Source organism: Puma concolor, chromosome E2, assembly GCF_028749965.1.
Source record: "Puma concolor isolate L17-30 chromosome E2, mPumCon1.1.hap2, whole genome shotgun sequence".
Taxonomy (NCBI): Eukaryota; Metazoa; Chordata; class Mammalia; order Carnivora; family Felidae; genus Puma; species Puma concolor.
In genome coordinates this window covers 49997375-50013317 of record NC_141681.1, presented here as the reverse complement: position 1 = coordinate 50013317, position 15943 = coordinate 49997375, and the positions used below count along the sequence as shown (strand labels likewise).

At 50.9% G+C, this 15943-nt stretch overlaps 1 protein-coding gene across 3 annotated transcripts; it reads left to right on the top strand.

Moving 5' to 3' along the window:
* Positions 1–617: 617 nt before the first annotated feature.
* LOC147573636 (cell adhesion molecule CEACAM6-like) lies at positions 618–13982 on the top strand. Of its 3 annotated transcripts, XM_086689952.1 has the most exons (10): positions 618–802; positions 1649–2008; positions 4270–4548; positions 4784–5038; positions 7807–8085; positions 9562–9682; positions 10661–10713; positions 11009–11040; positions 11468–11509; positions 11768–13982. In XM_086689952.1, exons 1-10 carry the CDS (start codon positions 739–741, stop codon positions 11831–11833), a joined length of 1551 nt encoding a protein of 516 aa, XP_086546078.1. In that variant the 5' UTR covers positions 618–738; the 3' UTR covers positions 11834–13982. The 3 variants fall into 3 exon arrangements, with proteins under 3 accessions (XP_086546078.1, XP_086546079.1, XP_086546080.1); XM_086689953.1 differs by lacking the exons at positions 4270–4548; positions 4784–5038; XM_086689954.1 differs by lacking the exons at positions 4270–4548; positions 4784–5038; positions 7807–8085.
* Positions 13983–15943: the final 1961 nt, after the last annotated feature.

The following is a 15943-nucleotide window of genomic DNA, read 5'->3' as shown; positions in this document are numbered from 1 at the left end:
ACATGCGGACTCTCAGGTCCCCACCACACTGCTGAGTCAGAATGTGCATTTTACAGGATCTGCAGACCCTCTGTGGGTGCAGGAAAGAAGGAGGTGGCCCCACTCCCACATCCTGAGGTCTCAGCCTGGCTGGCCATCTGCTGAAGCAGCATTTCTAGGGGTCACCAGGGCATTCGCGATCTTTAGGAAGTTCCACAGGTGATTCCGATGCCCGGTGGGGGTAACATCCCTGTGATGAGAGTTCCTGGGGTAGCCCCTCGGGCTCCTGCTCTGAAGAGAAAAGCCACATGGGGAGGAGAGAGGGCTGCAGGGGGCTGACTGTGCGCCCCGACCCTGAGCTGCGGGGAGCGCCCAGGACACCAATGCCACAGGCTTGCGCTTGTCCACACAAGGGCATTGTGTGCGCACTCGCATATGGTGGGAAATCCCAGCTGAAGAGGGAGAGGCCTCAGCAGTTCGCAGGGAACCCAAATGTAGACGAAATGAAAGGGGAAGGAGACCAGGAGGGCAGGAGTGAGGGGAGGGGAGGGCAGGGAAGGGGAGGGGGAGGGGGAGGGACCGGGCAGAGACCCCGCCCCTGCCCACGTGACCCGGCCAAGCGCTCCTGCCCCCAGAGGCGGCTCAGCACAGAGGGAGGAAGGACCACAGAGCCAACTTGTCGTGACAGCGGTGCTCCTGAGCATTTCTGGAGCCAAAGCTCTCCTCACAGAGGGAAGGACAGAGCAGGCAGCAGGCGGCATGGAGCCCCCCTCGGCCCTTCCCCGAGGAGGGCGTGTTCCCTGGCAGGAGCTCCTGCTGGCAGGTGAGAGGGACGATCCCCTGGGTTAAGGGTGAAGGGAAGAGAGAGACTGGCTGCGGTCTCCCAGGGGAAGACGGGGCGCCGAGAGGGGACATGGGAACAGGGCAGGGCAGGGCAGGAGAGGGGGTTCCCGGCTCAGCAACAGGAAAATCTCATGATCTGGAAGAGGTGAGCGAGCGACGTGCTGTGTGTCCCAAATTACTCATCAAGGAGGGTTGAATTTTGGACACGATGTGAGCAAGCAGGGACCCTAAACGCTGCCCCTCCCACCAACCTGAGATATTGACAGATCAATGCTGGGCCCTGGGAACACTCATTCATTCATCCACAGGTATTTGCAGCCGGCCCCACCACTGGGGCACAACACAGATCAGAGTCCCTGCCCTCCCTGAGCACACTTCTCTGGGGAGGAAGACAGACAAGCAAAGACACAGTATGGGAGGTCGGGCACTGACAGGCCATGAAGGGAACAGAGCAGGGAAAGGTCAGAATGTGAAGACAGAGGGTCTTTAGAGGAGGCGGTGTGGGCAGGCCTCTCCCAAGGACCCCTGAGTGTGAGCAGGTACCTGAGGTCAGTGAGGGAGTGAGCCCACGGACATCTGAGGGAGAGTATTGGAAACAGAGGAAATCACAAGTTCAGAAGCGCTGAAGCCATGGCGGTCGTGCCCTGACCTTGACCCGTAGGACGCGTGCGCACGCTGTCACACACACACACACACACACACACACACACGCTCACCCCTGGGCCCAAGGCTGAGCGATTAGGACCTGCTCAGTCTCCAGGGCCACATCTTTCCGTCCCAATACATAGGCCAAATATTGATCCAGGTCTTCTCTCTTCCCTCCTAGTCTCACTCCTAACCTTCTGGAACCCTCCCACCACTGCCCAAGTCACTATTGAATCGGTGCCGCCCAATGCTGCCGAAGGGAAGGACGTTCTTCTGCGTGTCCACAATCTGCCTGCCAATCTTATAGGCTATGGTTGGTTCAAAGGGACAACTATAGATCCCCATAGGGAAATTGTATCATATGCAGCAGACTCACAAGAAATTACCCCAGGATTTGCACACAGCGGCAGAGAGACATTATATCTCAGTGGATCCCTGCTGTTCCAGAACATCAACCTGGAGGACACAGGATACTACACCCTACATATCATAAAGAGGAATGTTCACGTTGAAAGAGTAACTGGACAGCTCCGTGTATATCGTGAGTAATTCCTGTCACCTCTGATGTCGGGTGGAGTGAATTCTACTTCGTACACACAGCATTGACAGGCCTGGACTGTGCCTCCCTTCCCTTCTGCATTTTGTTCCAAATGGTGTTTGAGCATTTAGTGCAGGACACACACAGTAGAGATGAATTTCCTAAGATTGCAACTCCTTTCCTGGAATCCAGACTCTACGACCATCTGAGAAAGACCATGCAGGTCACAGTCAAGGCCAGGCCCGAAGGGGCCCTGGGATCCTCACTAGAGCTCAGCCCAGAAGGCCCTTGCCCAGAACAGTGCCTTGGGGCTCCTGAGTCTCGTGACCCCGGGGACTCTGTGCCAGGGTGGGGTAGGGCTCCTGGGCAGGGCTGACAGGGAGCAATGATTTCCCAGCTGCCCGAGTCCTGAGCCTCTGAGCTGGTCGCCAGCCAGGGCTCGGTCTCCAGATCTACATCTGGAGAGAGGCATGGGCAGCACAGACATAAAAAGGCCCCAGTCCATTAGCCAACTGCTGTGGGGGACTTAGGAGACTCCAGCGGAGGGTCAGCACCCCCAGGGAGGAACAGAGCAGAGAGATGCTCTTGACGGCTCTTCCTCTCCCAAGAAGGAGGCCCAGGGAGGGAGCCTTGTCTTGTGGAGGCAAGAGTAAGAGAGGCCATTTGATTGGCCAGCCGCGATATACCATTTTAGGGCCAGGTATTTAAGGATGGTTAAAGGTTACTTCACAGGCATGGCAGGTGGAGATCATTTACCATTATTCCTGTTGTATTAGGGGGAAACTGAGGCCAAGGGAGGTATAGTCACTGAATCAGGGTCACACAGGCTGATGGGCTGCTGGGCAGCACAGCCCCGTCCTCTCCTCCATCAGCGGGAAGGGTGCTGGTGTGGGCAGTGAGAGCAAATAGAGGCTCATTCTGTGTTCACTCTCCAACTAATGACCCCCAGCAGCAACCTGAGTCAGCATGCCCCGGCCGCCCGTCAGGTGGCCCATCCTCACCTCCTTATGCTGGACTTGAAATCACTGAGTGTTTCCTGGTGTGTTGGTGTCGCTCCCACTGGGGTGGAATTGCCTTCTCCTTCTGACTCTGCACCTGAAACCAGCACAGGGTCCACGTGTAACCAAGTCACTTGCTTTTGTTTAGGAGGGAAGGCGTGAGGGGCGCCTGGGTGGATCAGGTGGTTGAGTGTCCAACTTCGGCTCAGGTCCAGATCTGCTGAGATCAAGCTCTACATCGGGCTCCCTCCTGTCAGGGCAAACCTTTTGGATCCTCTGTCCTCTCTCCTTCGATGCCCCTCCCACCCCTCTCTCTGTGTCTCTCTCTGTCTCTGTCTCTCAACAATAAATGAGCCCTAAAAAAATTATTAAAAAAAAATAGGAGGGATGGAGTGAACAGTGTGGGTGCCTCTGTTGCTGGAGGAGGGCCAGGCCTCCTAGGATCCTGCACCAGGTTGCCTTTCTGAAGAGATGTGGTCATTCATTCGCTCATCACCCCTCCTTCCTGCTCATGCTCTGACTCTTTGCTTGATGTTGGACTCTGCTCTCCCATGTATGGGATCACTGTCTCACGGCAGTCATTATCAAAGCCCCTTCAGGCCCTGGGCCCAAGTACTGAACTGACCTCTGGGCTTGCTTCTGGTGTCCCTGGGTGTCATTTCTGCTCAGATCCCCATCCCCTGGCCAAGCCATCAGGTCTGCGAAGAACCAGGAGAGGTGCCGTGTTGGGGGATTGGGGGCTGTCTCTGACTCTGTCCCGCGTCTTCCACGACAAAACTCTGCTCTGTGATTGACATTTGAGAAAGTCTGTGCTTGCTCTCAGACACACAGAGCAGGGGGCTTTTCCTTCTGTGAGTCCTCAGATCCTCTCGCATTTGTCTTGAGATTCACAGATCTGCTTTATTCTTTTTTTTTTATTTTTTTAAATTTTTTTTTCAACGTTTTTATTTATTTTTGGGACAGAGAGAGACAGAGCATGAATGGGGGAGGGGCAGAGAGAGAGGGAGACACAGAATCGGAAACAGGCTCCAGGCTCCGAGCCACCAGCCCAGAGCCCGACGCGGGGCTCGAACTCACGGACCGCGAGATCGTGACCTGGCTGAAGTCGGACGCTTAACCGACTGCGCCACCCAGGCGCCCCAGATCTGCTTTATTCTTAAGGACTCGGGTTGGCAGACAGATGAGAGAAGGCAGCTCTGATTGAAGATGCCTTTGGAGGAATCACAGGTACCACACAGGGCAATGTTCTCTCTGTTGTCTACACAGCGGAGTTACCCAAACCCAACATCACAAGCAACAACTCGGACCCCGTGGAGAACGTGGATTCTGTAGTATTAACGTGTGAACCTCGGACTCAGAACACAAGCTACCTGTGGTCAGTAAACAGTAAGAGCCTCCCGGACAGCGCCAGGCTGGAGCTGTCCCTGGACAACAGGACTCTCACTTTACATGGTGTCACAAGGAATGACACAGGACCTTATGAGTGTGAAACCTGGAACCCAGTCAGTGCCGGTCATAGTGACCCATTCACCCTGAATGTTCTCTGTGAGTAACTTGTATTCCTACATGGCCCAGGCTGCCAGCCCAAATCCACGCTGCCAGAGGCCAGGCCACATGTGTCCTTCTGGGGTCTGAGTACCTTACTCTCACCTAGACACCCAGGCTGGCCATGGCTTCTGACCCAACTTAGCTGGACACTGTGGCCCCTATACACACCCAGATCTTCCTCTTCCCCTTCCCTTGGATTACATCACATGTGGCTTTATTCTGTTTGCTCCAGATGGCCCGGATGCCCCCACCATTTCCCCCACAGACTCCTATTACCGTCCAGGGGAAAACCTCAGTCTCTCCTGCCACTCAGCCTCTAACCCGCCTGCACAGTATTCTTGGATTATCAATGGGAGCCCCCAGCCATCCTCACAGGAGCTCTTTATCCCCAACATCACTGTGAATGATACTGGATCCTATGCCTGCCTTGTTTATAACCCTGGCACTCGCCTCAATAAGTTCACGGTCAAGACTATCACAGTCTCTGGTAAGTGGATCCCTGAAGCATTTACATCAAGCACTGTGGTGGAGATCTTCCTGGTTTCCAGAAAAGAGCCTAGAAGAAGTTATTTTGCATTTGCTTGTGACTCAGATCTGTCCTTGAACTCTCCCATCACATGTCTGCAGATGCTTCCTCCCTGTGCTGTCTGATTTCTCATGGCAGATCTTGAGGTCTGAGATCTGAGATCTCCCAGTCCAGTCTGCAGTGTGGGGAGGGGATTCTGTCAGCTCCCAAAACCCCCACACATATAAGGCGCCTTTGCAGGTGGGGAAAAAAGAAGGGTCCTCAGGGTCAAGTTGCTTTTTGTTGTTGTTGAATTGCAGAAGTGTTTTATATATTCTGGATATTAATCTCTTACCAGCTATGATTTGCAAATGTTTTCTTCCAGTCTGTGGGTGCCATCACTTTGTTATTGTTGTTGTTGTTGGTGGTGGTGGTGGTGGTTAGGGAACTTTAGTTGACACACAATGTAACACTAGTTTCATGTGCACAACATAGAGATTGGACAACTCTGTGTTATGCTATGCCTACCACAGTGTAGCTACCATCTGTCACCATGCAATGCTATTAAAATACCATTGACTAGGGGCACCTGGCTGGCTCAGTAGGTAGAGTATGTGACTCTTGATCTCGGGGTTGTGAGTTCACGCCCCACATTGGGTGTAGAGCTTATTTAATCTTAAAATCTTTAAAAAATTAAAATAATAAAATGCCATTGACTATATTTCCTATGCTGTCTATTTCCTTCCTGAGTCCTGTTTATTCCTTAAGTGCTACCATCACTTTCTTGATTGTGCCTTTTGGTGCACAGAAGTTTTCTATTTCAGTGCAATCCAGTTCATCTGTTTTTTCTTTTGTTGTCTTTGCTTTGGGTGTCACATCTAAGAAATCATCGGGAAATCCAGTTTCAATAAGCTTTTGCTTTATGTTTTCTTCTAAGACTTTCACAGTTTTGACTCTTACGTTTAGATGTTTGATCTATTTTAAGTTAGTTTTTGTGCATGATGTAAGGTCAGGATCCAACTTCATTCATTTGCATGGGTATCCAGTGTTCCCAAGACCATTTCTTGAATAGAAGTTTTTCTCCATTGAATGGTCATGACAACCGTACTGAAAATCATTGGACCATATGTATCAGGATTTGTATCTGGGGTGCCTGTTGTATCCCATCGGTCTCTATGTCTATCTATATAGCAGGCCCACATTATTTTGGTGACTGTAGCTTTGTAGTCAGGAAGTAGGAGTCCTCCAACTTTGTTCTTTTTCAAAATAATTTTGGCTATTTGAGGCCCCTGAGATTCCATGTGACTTTTTGGAAATTTCTATTTCTGCAAAATATTTCCTTAAGAATTTAACAGGGTGGGCACCTGACTGACTCAGTACAGTGGATCATGCGACTCTTGATCTCGGGGTTGTATGTCCAAGTCCCACGTTGGGTATAGAGATTCCTTAAAAATAAAATCTTAAAAGAAAAGCATTTGTTACGGATTACATTGAATCTGTGGATCTCTTTGGGTAGTATTGTCATCTTAACAATATTAAGTCTCATCATCCATGAACATGGGATGTCTTTCCCTTCATTTGTGTCTTCTGTAATTTCTTTCAGCAACGTTTTCTAGATTTCCATGTATACTCTATTGCCTCATTCTTTCATTCCTAACTATTTTATTCTTTTTAATGTTATTGTAAATGAATTTTTTTCTTGATTTTGGGAGGAAGGTATTTTTAGTGTATAGCAACACAATTGATTTTTGCCTGTTGATTTTGTATCCTGCAAGTGTGTTGAAATTGTTTATTAGTTCAACAATGTTTGCAGAATCTTTAGAGTTTTGTACATATAATTTCCATCATCTACAACCAGACCTCATTGTACTTATTCCTTTCCAATTTGATTGCATTCTATAGTTTTTCTCCTAATTCTTTTGGCCTGGACTCCTTTCCTCTGTTGAACATGGGTGGTGAAAGAGGCATGTTTATGTACTATCTGATCTTAGAGGAAACACTTTCCGTGTTTCACCATAGAGTATGAGGCTAGCTGGGGGTGTTTCCTATAAGGCCTTTATTCTGTTGCAATCATTTCCTTCTATTTATAAGGGTGCCAGTATTCTGTATACAGTAACCGCTTCTTTACAGAAGTTTTTCACCATGAGAGTCAATCCACAGTGGTGGAAGTGAAAGCCTTCTTCAGCCTGAGAAATCCTGTAGATTGAAACTCTTTAATTCCTAAGGTGATGAAGACTGGGTGGGCTGCTCTGATTTCCTAATAAATTATAACCGTGCAAATACCTTCCCTACTTTACACAAAGCTGCTGGGGACGCAGAGATAGAAGGCCTGCAAGCCTTCCTCCCCACCATACACGAAAAGGTATATAAGGAGTGAGGCTTGATCTATTAAAGTCATAGAAGTTCAAGAAAGGAATCACACAGGAGTCCATGGGAAGAATTCCACCTGCTGATGAGGATGCTGGACATGGGCTAAGAGGTGTGTGGTGCTGATACTACAGAGATGTCCAGGCAGACCAGGCAGATGACTGAGGGCCAGAGGGGGACCTGAGGGTCAGAGGGAGAGGTACAGCCCCCTCCTTATAGATCGCCACCTGAACAAAGACACTCATCCTTCTGCAGACATCAGGGCCATCCTCTGGGGCACCTTTACAGAGCTCCGTGGGGCCCTAGGAGTGGCCGAGATCTTGGAAGAAGGAGCATGGCCCCAGGCCCCCTCTCATTCTGTCACCTCCTCTGTTTCTCCACAGAGCAAGTGTCCCAGCCTACTGTCCATGCCAGCGACACCACAGCCACAGAACATAAGGACTCTGTGGTCCTGACCTGCTCTACAAATAACACAGGGGTCTCCATCTGGTGGTTTTTCAATAACCAGAGTCTAAAGCTCTTGGAGAGGATGAAGCTGTCCCCGGACAACAGCACCCTCACCATAAGCCCTGTCAGGGTGGGGCATGCCGGGAATTATCAGTGTGAAGTTTCCAACCCAGTCAGTTCCAGGAAAAGTAACCCCGTCAGGCTGACTGTGAGCTGTGAGTAACCCTCAACTTCTCCCCCTTCCTCCCTGTATATTTCATGGGCAGGGGATGTGTGTGAAATAGAATACCGGTCTGGGGGAGGTGGGAGCCTCCTTCACAGCCTCTACAGCAATGTGGATGAGATCCCCGGAATTAGACTAATCTTGTTAACATCTTGGTTCTGCTTTATACCAGCTGTGGGACCTCAGACAAGACACTCAACCTCCAAAACCTAAGTTTCCTCATCTGTAAAACTGGAAAGAACAGCTGGGTCTTAGGGCTGTTCTGAGGGTTGTCACTATGAGGTTAATGAGATCTTAAATCCTGAGACAGCATCCTACACAGGTTCAAGGCTCAATCAAATTTAGCAGTTCTTGATCTTTTGTCATTGACGTTGTTGTTATTAGCCGTAACGTCCCGTGGAGCTGGGATTAAGTGTTGTCTCAACTCGGTCCAGTTCTGTGACCTTCACTACTTTACTGAAGCCCTTGACACTCTCAGACCATAATTTGCACAGTGAGGTTGACACCTGGCCGCCTCATGGAAGCAGCAGATGAGATAAACACAAAGTATTTCCCATGTGCCTGGCCCAGCGCTGACCTCGAAAGCAGTCAGCTAGTTTTATTTTCACTAATCCGTGTTGAGTAGACAAGTAGGGGCCTCCCTCTAAGACCATCGATAGTGATGGAAAAGAAGAAATGGGGGAAGAGGCATAATGTGAGAGGAAGAGAGAGAGGCCTTAGGAGGAAAATAAGCAGGATGTTGGCACTGACCACAGTTTTGGGCAGAGGAGGGCAACATGAAGATTCAAGTCCAAGGTTTCACTATGAGGAGTAGAAACGACACAGCAGGGACACCTGGGTGGCTCAGTTGGTTAAGCTGGCAATTCTTATGGGGTTTTTTTTAAGGTTTTTTAAAGCTTATTTATTTATTTTGAGAGAGAGAGAGAGAGAGGGAGAGAGATGGAGTTAGGGAGATGCAGACAGAGAGGCAGAAAGAATCCCAAGCAAGCTCCGTACTATCAGCACAGCATCCAATGCGGGGCCAGAACCCATGACCCATGAGGTCATGGCCTGAGCCAAAGACAGATACTTAACCAACTGAGCCACCCAAGTGCCCCAAGCGTCCAACTCTTGATCTCAGCTCAGGTGATGATCCCACGGTTCGTGGGTTAGAGCCCCTCGTTGGGGCCTGCACTGAAAGCAGACACCCTGGTTGGGATTCTGTCTCTCGCTCTCTCATGCCCCTCCCCCTTCTTGCTCTCTCTCTCTCTCTCTCTCTCTCTCTCTCTCTCTGTCTCTCAATAATAAAAAAACTAAATGACACAGCAGGCAAGCAGGTTGGGATGCTGTAGGGATAACACACACCACCCAGACCTCAAAGTCTTTCCTTCCTCCTTAACCAGGCCCTTCCCCCCGCCCCCAAGCCCCTCATGGCTTCAGCAGATATGACTTGGGACTCATTCCTCCTCCCTTTTGCTTCTTATTTCAGATGGAAGAAGCCCCACGGGCCTCCCTGTGGGGACCAGTGTTGGCATTGCAATTGGGGTCCTGGTTGGGGTGGCACTCGTGGCCTCCCTGGGGTATGTCCTGCTCCGGGTGAAGACGGGAAGGTATGATGGCATTTCCTACACACGATCCTGTCCACCACCCCTCCCCCACCCCAGCGGACTCACCAGCAGGCAGACGCCGTCCTGACCCAGGATTCTGGGCTGGGTGTCCCAGACCTCCCAACTGCCCCCTGGATTTCTCCTCTGATCACACCCGGCTCCTTCCTCACCAGCTGCTGCCCGGGGCCCTTCCTCCACAGCTGCCTCTGTGCAAAATTAGGGACAATCACAGAACAGCCCCTCAGGGTTGTCCTGGTTCGCTCAGCAACCCTACAGCAGTGCTCGGTACTAAGTGCACGGAGACCGGTACCTGCCGTGGTTTGTCAGTCCACATGCCCTGGGACGGGGATTTGCAGCCTCAGGACCGAGGGTGGTCCTGGCCAAGGTCACACAAGGGAGAGTGAAAGAGCCTGACAGGCCGGGTGGGGTCGACCCCCAAAGTGGCACATGCGGGAACCACGGTGCCTGATGTGTGACACCGCAGACCCTGGGCCCCGTCAAGTAGAGGTCCTGGGACAATGCCCCTCGTCCATGCAGATGGAGATAGAGCACGAGCCAATGTCAGTCTTCAGCGTCTTCTGGCCTGAGGACTCGAGGATCTGGCCACAGCGGGGGCACCGCATTCAGGGATCTGACATACCTGGGGCTCCCCAAGCGTCCTGCACACGCAGCTGGCCGCCTTGACCCTTCCAGTCACTCAGACCCTCATGTGTGATTCCTTTCCTGGGCCCTTGATCCCTTTTCGGGACACTTTCTCCTAGGTGTCCGTCCGCTGCCCGGCTTCCTCTCTGGTCCGAGGATACATGTGCTCCGAAGGCCTTTTTTTATCCCTCTCCTGGGCCCTTCCCCTCCTAAATTGACTGGTGGAGAGATGGGGTCTCTAAGCCCTGCTTGGAATGAGGACCCTCCCTGTCTCCTGTTCTGACACCAGAGCTGTGACCTCTCCCTGCCCACCTCACAAATAAGCCTGATCTTTCCTAGGGCCAGTGGCCAACGTAATCACAGAGAGATGGGGCACCCAGCCTGCACCCCTGGTGAGTATCCCTTCAGCCCAGGCAGCACAGGGAGCCCCTCGACCTGCCCCCAATGTCCACTCCTGCCAGTCACACCCTGGGGCCTCTGACCACGTCCCTGGGGCTTCAGTACAGGGGACCCCAACTGGCCATACTCCCTGACCTATGGAATCTAGGTCACGGCTCAGCACCTCCCAGACCAGCACCAGTGGGTCTCCCTGTGGGAGGTGCTCCTTCCCTGGTTCTCCGAGAGCCGATGACCCGGTACCTCCTGGGAGGGTGGACCCTGGGTGCTAATTCCTGTTTCTGTCCCCAGGTCATGGTCCAGTCAGCAGCTCCACATCCCCGGTAAGCCCGCCCCCTCCCCACTGGGGTCTAGGTTGTGCGGGCGCAAGGCAGAGAACCAACGAATTCAGCAGCACAGCACACACCCTGCTTCCCCCAGAGTAGCCAGGACAAGGCAGGGCCCGTTCTGCCCAGGAATGGGACCGTCTTCAGGGACAGGACCACTCCCCACCCCGTCCTGAGTGTCTCCTGCCACTCTGAGCTGGCCCAAGGGGAACCCTGGAGTCTGGCCAAGGACAGAGCACTGGGCACATCAGCCAGGGGTCCTGGGCTAATAGGAGTGGGGCAGGGAGTTCAGGAGAGACCGGTCTGGGTCTGGGGTGTGGGTCAACAGGCTTGGCGAAAGCTGCTCAAGAGGCAGAACGGGTCACCCCTGCAGAGAAATGACTCTCCCTCTGTCCACTGACACCCATTCTCTCCCCCTGTTCAGAGCGCCCTACCCAGCCCGAGGACAGCCGTTCCCATCTACCAGGTGAGTGTGGGCAATGAATGTTCAGGTCCCCCAAGCCCAAGGGGGCTGAGGATCTGTCCCCAGCCTGCCCTGCCTGTGCTTTCAGGTTTGGGACACAGCAGGGCAAAAGGGCACAGGGGCTAGTGGGAGGAAGGAGGGGCCTGGGGCAGAAACCTGCCACCCAGCCAGGTTCCCAGAGAGGTGGACGCAGGACCTGAAAGTCACCCAGACATGTTCTGAGAAGCCTGCGGGGTTCAGAGGCCTCTTTTTCTTTTACAGGAGTTACAACACCCTGACAGGAACATTTACTGCCAGATCAACCACAAAGGACAAGTGTCTTCTTAGTTTCCCCTCCCCTGGGAGCTACACCTTCCAGGGGCCTTCCTGAGACCCCAGACCCTGGGTGGGGTCAGGTGCCCCCGCCTGAGCCAGAGAGCCAGCTCTAAGCCCAGAGGATATTCAGGGACATGGACCCAGGGTCCGGGCCTTCCTGATTTCTGGAAGCCCCGACAGGCTGCCACGAACCCCGGATGGGCCAGGACAAAGGCCCCCATGTCCCAGGAAGTGGGGTTTCCCAGGGAGAGTATCCCGGGCCCTGACCCACCAGGGACAGCATGAGGGGATCTGATGAAACAGGACTCTTCCCCCTCCTTGGCCCTTTTTTGGTGAATGGTGATTTCTCTGAGCAGAAATTCACCTGAACCTCTGGGGCCCTTCTCTCCTGGGTCACACAGGGAAATGTTCCCTCTGAGTTCACCAAGCCCCCACCTTAGTCCCCTGAGATAGAGGAGGGGCGAGGGGTGTTGACATGCTGGGACCACGTTAACTAGAAAAGGAGAGATCACCAGAGCTGTGGCCAAACTATGACAGCACTCAGCGGTCCTCACCCTGCTCAGGGACCAAGGCTGGAGACACCTCCAGTGTCTGCACACGTGCACAGGGTTCTCAGGAGCACAGGACATGGGGCCTCTGGTGACCACACGAGGAGGAGCTTGGAAGGAGCAGCCATGGGCAGGCACACGTCCCAGGTGGGACCCCTTCATAGCCTTTTGGTGTCCTGAGCCCTTTGGTCCTCCTCACCCATCCCCGGTGGCCCTGACTGGTGGCCTTCACCAATAAACTTGCCCTGTCCCCAGATCCAAGATCCAGGGCACTGAGACCTGTCTGAAGCTTTCTCCAGCCTTCGGGATGTCCTTCCTGCTGGGGTGACATAAAGGCAGGTTGTCAGAGGAACGCCAGGGTTTGGGACCCAGACTTCATGCTCTGAGCATAGCCTTCCCGGACACTGCCCATGACGTCTAGCCCAGTACCTCCCAGCAGTGTCCACTTTTCTCCCTGAACGGGATCTTATCTTGAAACACACGTCCTCCCCATACATAAGCATGCAGGTCAGAGGCAGAGGGCTTCCCCCACCTAACTCTCACCCAGGCTCCCATGGTGATGGGACAAAGTGTCTCTTCCACCTGGTCCACAGGCCTCGTCCTGCTGTCCCACCTGCAGCCTCCTCCACACACCTGGGCCAGCGGCTCTCAGTCCTTCCCTGAGGCCCCCGGTTGGGTGCCCATGTGGATTCGCTCGCATCAAGGTGCCCTGTTCACACAAAAGCGGTCCAAGCACCAAGGCACCGCACCCACGTTTCACAGGTGGGTTTGCCATCACCCACTTGTTTCTTAGTCATGAGATGAGAGGTAAGAAAAACAAGCTGCAAAGTATCACGTCACTTTTAGCTCTGTGATGCTCCTATCGCAATGCACACTATGTTGGATTAGACAGGGTGACGCCTCTTGTTAGTTTCCTCTTGGTGCTCTAGCAAATTATTGTAAGCTTAGTGGTGGATGTCAACACAAATCAAGGTGCCCACCTGGCTGTCTCTTCTGGAGGCTTAGGAGAGAGTCTGTTTCCTTGTTTTTCAAGCTGTGCCGTTGGAGGCTGCCCACGTTCCATGGATGTGGCCCCTTCCTTCACCTTCAAAACCAGCAGTGCAACATCTTGAAGTCTCTCTGTGTCCTGTTTCCACATCACCTCTTCTCTGGTTCTGCCTCTCCTGCCTCCTTCTGTCACTCCCTCTCTCATGCCTCGGTGGCTCAGTTAGTTATGTGTCCAACTTCAACTCAGGTCATGATATCACAAATTTCAGCCCTGTGTCAGACTCTGTGCTGACAGCTAGGGAGCCTGGAGCCTGCTTTGGATTCTGTGTCTGTCTTTCCCTGCCTCTCTCCCTCTCTCTCTCTAACTAAGCCCTGGGCATAGTTGGGGGACATCAGAACCTTGGACAGTGTCTCAGCCTGGGGCTGAAGAAGCTGCCCATGTCTATTCTCTGTATGAAAGGTGTAATGAGGGGTCTGTTGATTGACCTAGGCTCAGATCATGATCTCAGGGTTTGTGAGCCCAAGCTCACGTGGGCTCTCTGCTGTCAGTACGGAGCCCACTTCAGATCCTCTGTCTCCCCCTTTCTCTCCCCCTACCCCGTGCTCTCTCCTTATCTCTCTCTCTCTCTCAAAAATAATACAAACATTTAAAAAAGTGATAATAGAGGCTCCTGGGTCACTCAGTCGGTTAAGCGTCCGACTTCAGCTCGGGTCATGATCTCGCAGTCCGTGAGTTCGAGCCCTGCGTCGGGCTCTGTGTTGACAGCTCAGAGCCTGGAGCCTGTTTCAGATTCTGTGTCTCCCTCTTTCTCTGACCCTCCCCCGTTCATGCTCTGTCTCTCTCTGTCTCAAAAATAAATAAACGTTAAAAAATTAAAAAAAAATTTTAAGTATACAATTCAATGATTTCTAGTATATAATTCACAGAATTGTTCAACTATCAGTAGAATCAATTGTGAACTATTTTTATACTTACAGCCATTAGCAGTCATGCCCTCTTTCCCCAGATGCCCACAGTCTTAGGCAACCACTAATCTACTTCCTGTCTCTACATCCATCTCTGGGATTCAATGGGCAGACTATGGTGAGCAGAATAATGTCCTCCCAAAGATATCCAAATCCTTATTCCTGGAACCTGTAAATATACTACATTACATGGCAAAGGGGAATTAATGTAACCAATGGAATTAAGGTTGTTAATCTGCTGCCCTAAAAAAAAAATGGACACTATCCTCGATTATCTGGGATGGGCCTAACATCGTCATGAGTCCTTAAATGTGAAAGAAGAAGACAGAAGGATCAATGTCAGAGTGAGCTGATGTGAGAAAAACTTGGTCAGTTGTTCTGGACTTTGAAGATGGAAGGAGGCCACAAGTGAAGCAGTGATCAGCAGACTCCAGAAAGTGGTAAAGGCAAGAAAACTGATCCACCCCTAGAACCCAGAGAAAGGAATGTGGCCCTGCCAATATCTTTATTTTAGCCCAGCAAGATCCATGCCAGACTTCTGACCTCCAGAATTGTAAGGTAACAAATGTGTTGTTTTAAGCCACTGTGCTTCTGGTAATTTGTTACAACAGTAATAGGGCACTAATATAGATGTCATATTAGTTTACATTTTTGCGTTAATATTAAATTTGGGGGGCTTGATAATAGGACTGTGGATGTATAGGAGGAAGTCCTGGTTCTGATGAGATACAGGCTGAGGTAGTTAGGGTGAAGTATTATGGTATCTATAACTTTCAAATGATTCATCAAAAAATCATATATATATATATATATATATATATATATACATATATATGTGTGTGTGTGTGTGTGTGTATATATATATACATATAATAAAAAATGTGTGGGTACACGTGTGCACATATTTACATCTATACATCTTACTGTGCCTAATTTATAAATTAAACTTAATTTGGGTATGTATGCATAGGAAAAAACATAGTATACATAGGGCTCAGTACTATCATGGTTTCAGGCATCTACTGGAGATGCCTGAATATATTCCCCATGGACAAGGGGGGCTACTATATAAGTTGGATAAGTGCTGAGAATCTTATGTACAACATGGTGATTTTAGTCAACGATACTGTATTGTATATTTGAAATTGTTAAGAGGGTAGATCATAAGTGATCGCACCACCAACAAAGAATGATAATTATGTGATGTGATGGAGGTGTTAGCTAACGCTGTGGTAATAATCATTTTGCAATACATAGATGAATCAAATCATCACATTGTACAGCTTATGTTGTATGTCAATTGTATGTCAATTATATTTCAGTAAATCTGGGAAAAAACTTTAAAGAACTACCAAAAAAAAGCAAGTAAACAAACAAAAAACAGCAAATATTGTGGGGTGGTTTTTTTTTTTTTTGCCTTTTAAAAAAGTTTCTATTTATTTTTTAAGAGAGAGAGCAAGCAGGGAAGGTGCAGAGAGAGGGAGGCAGAATCCCAAGCAGGCTCCGCACTGCCAGCACAGAGCTGGAGGCGGGGCTCGATCTCACAAACCGTGAGATCATAACCTGGGCCGTAATCAAGAACCAGAGGCTTAACCGACTAAGCCACCCAGGCACCCCAGCA

Excerpts from the sequence above, each read along its gene's own strand:
- LOC147573636 (XM_086689952.1), top strand. The coding sequence starts at position 739 with ATGGAGCCCCCCTCGGCCCTTCCCCGAGGAGGGCGTGTTCCCTGGCAG. Across the intron at positions 5,039-7,806 it reads CAAGACTATCACAGTCTCTG|AGCAAGTGTCCCAGCCTACT; the intron begins GTAAGTGGATCC and ends GTTTCTCCACAG. Across the intron at positions 8,086-9,561 it reads CGTCAGGCTGACTGTGAGCT|ATGGAAGAAGCCCCACGGGC; the intron begins GTGAGTAACCCT and ends TTCTTATTTCAG.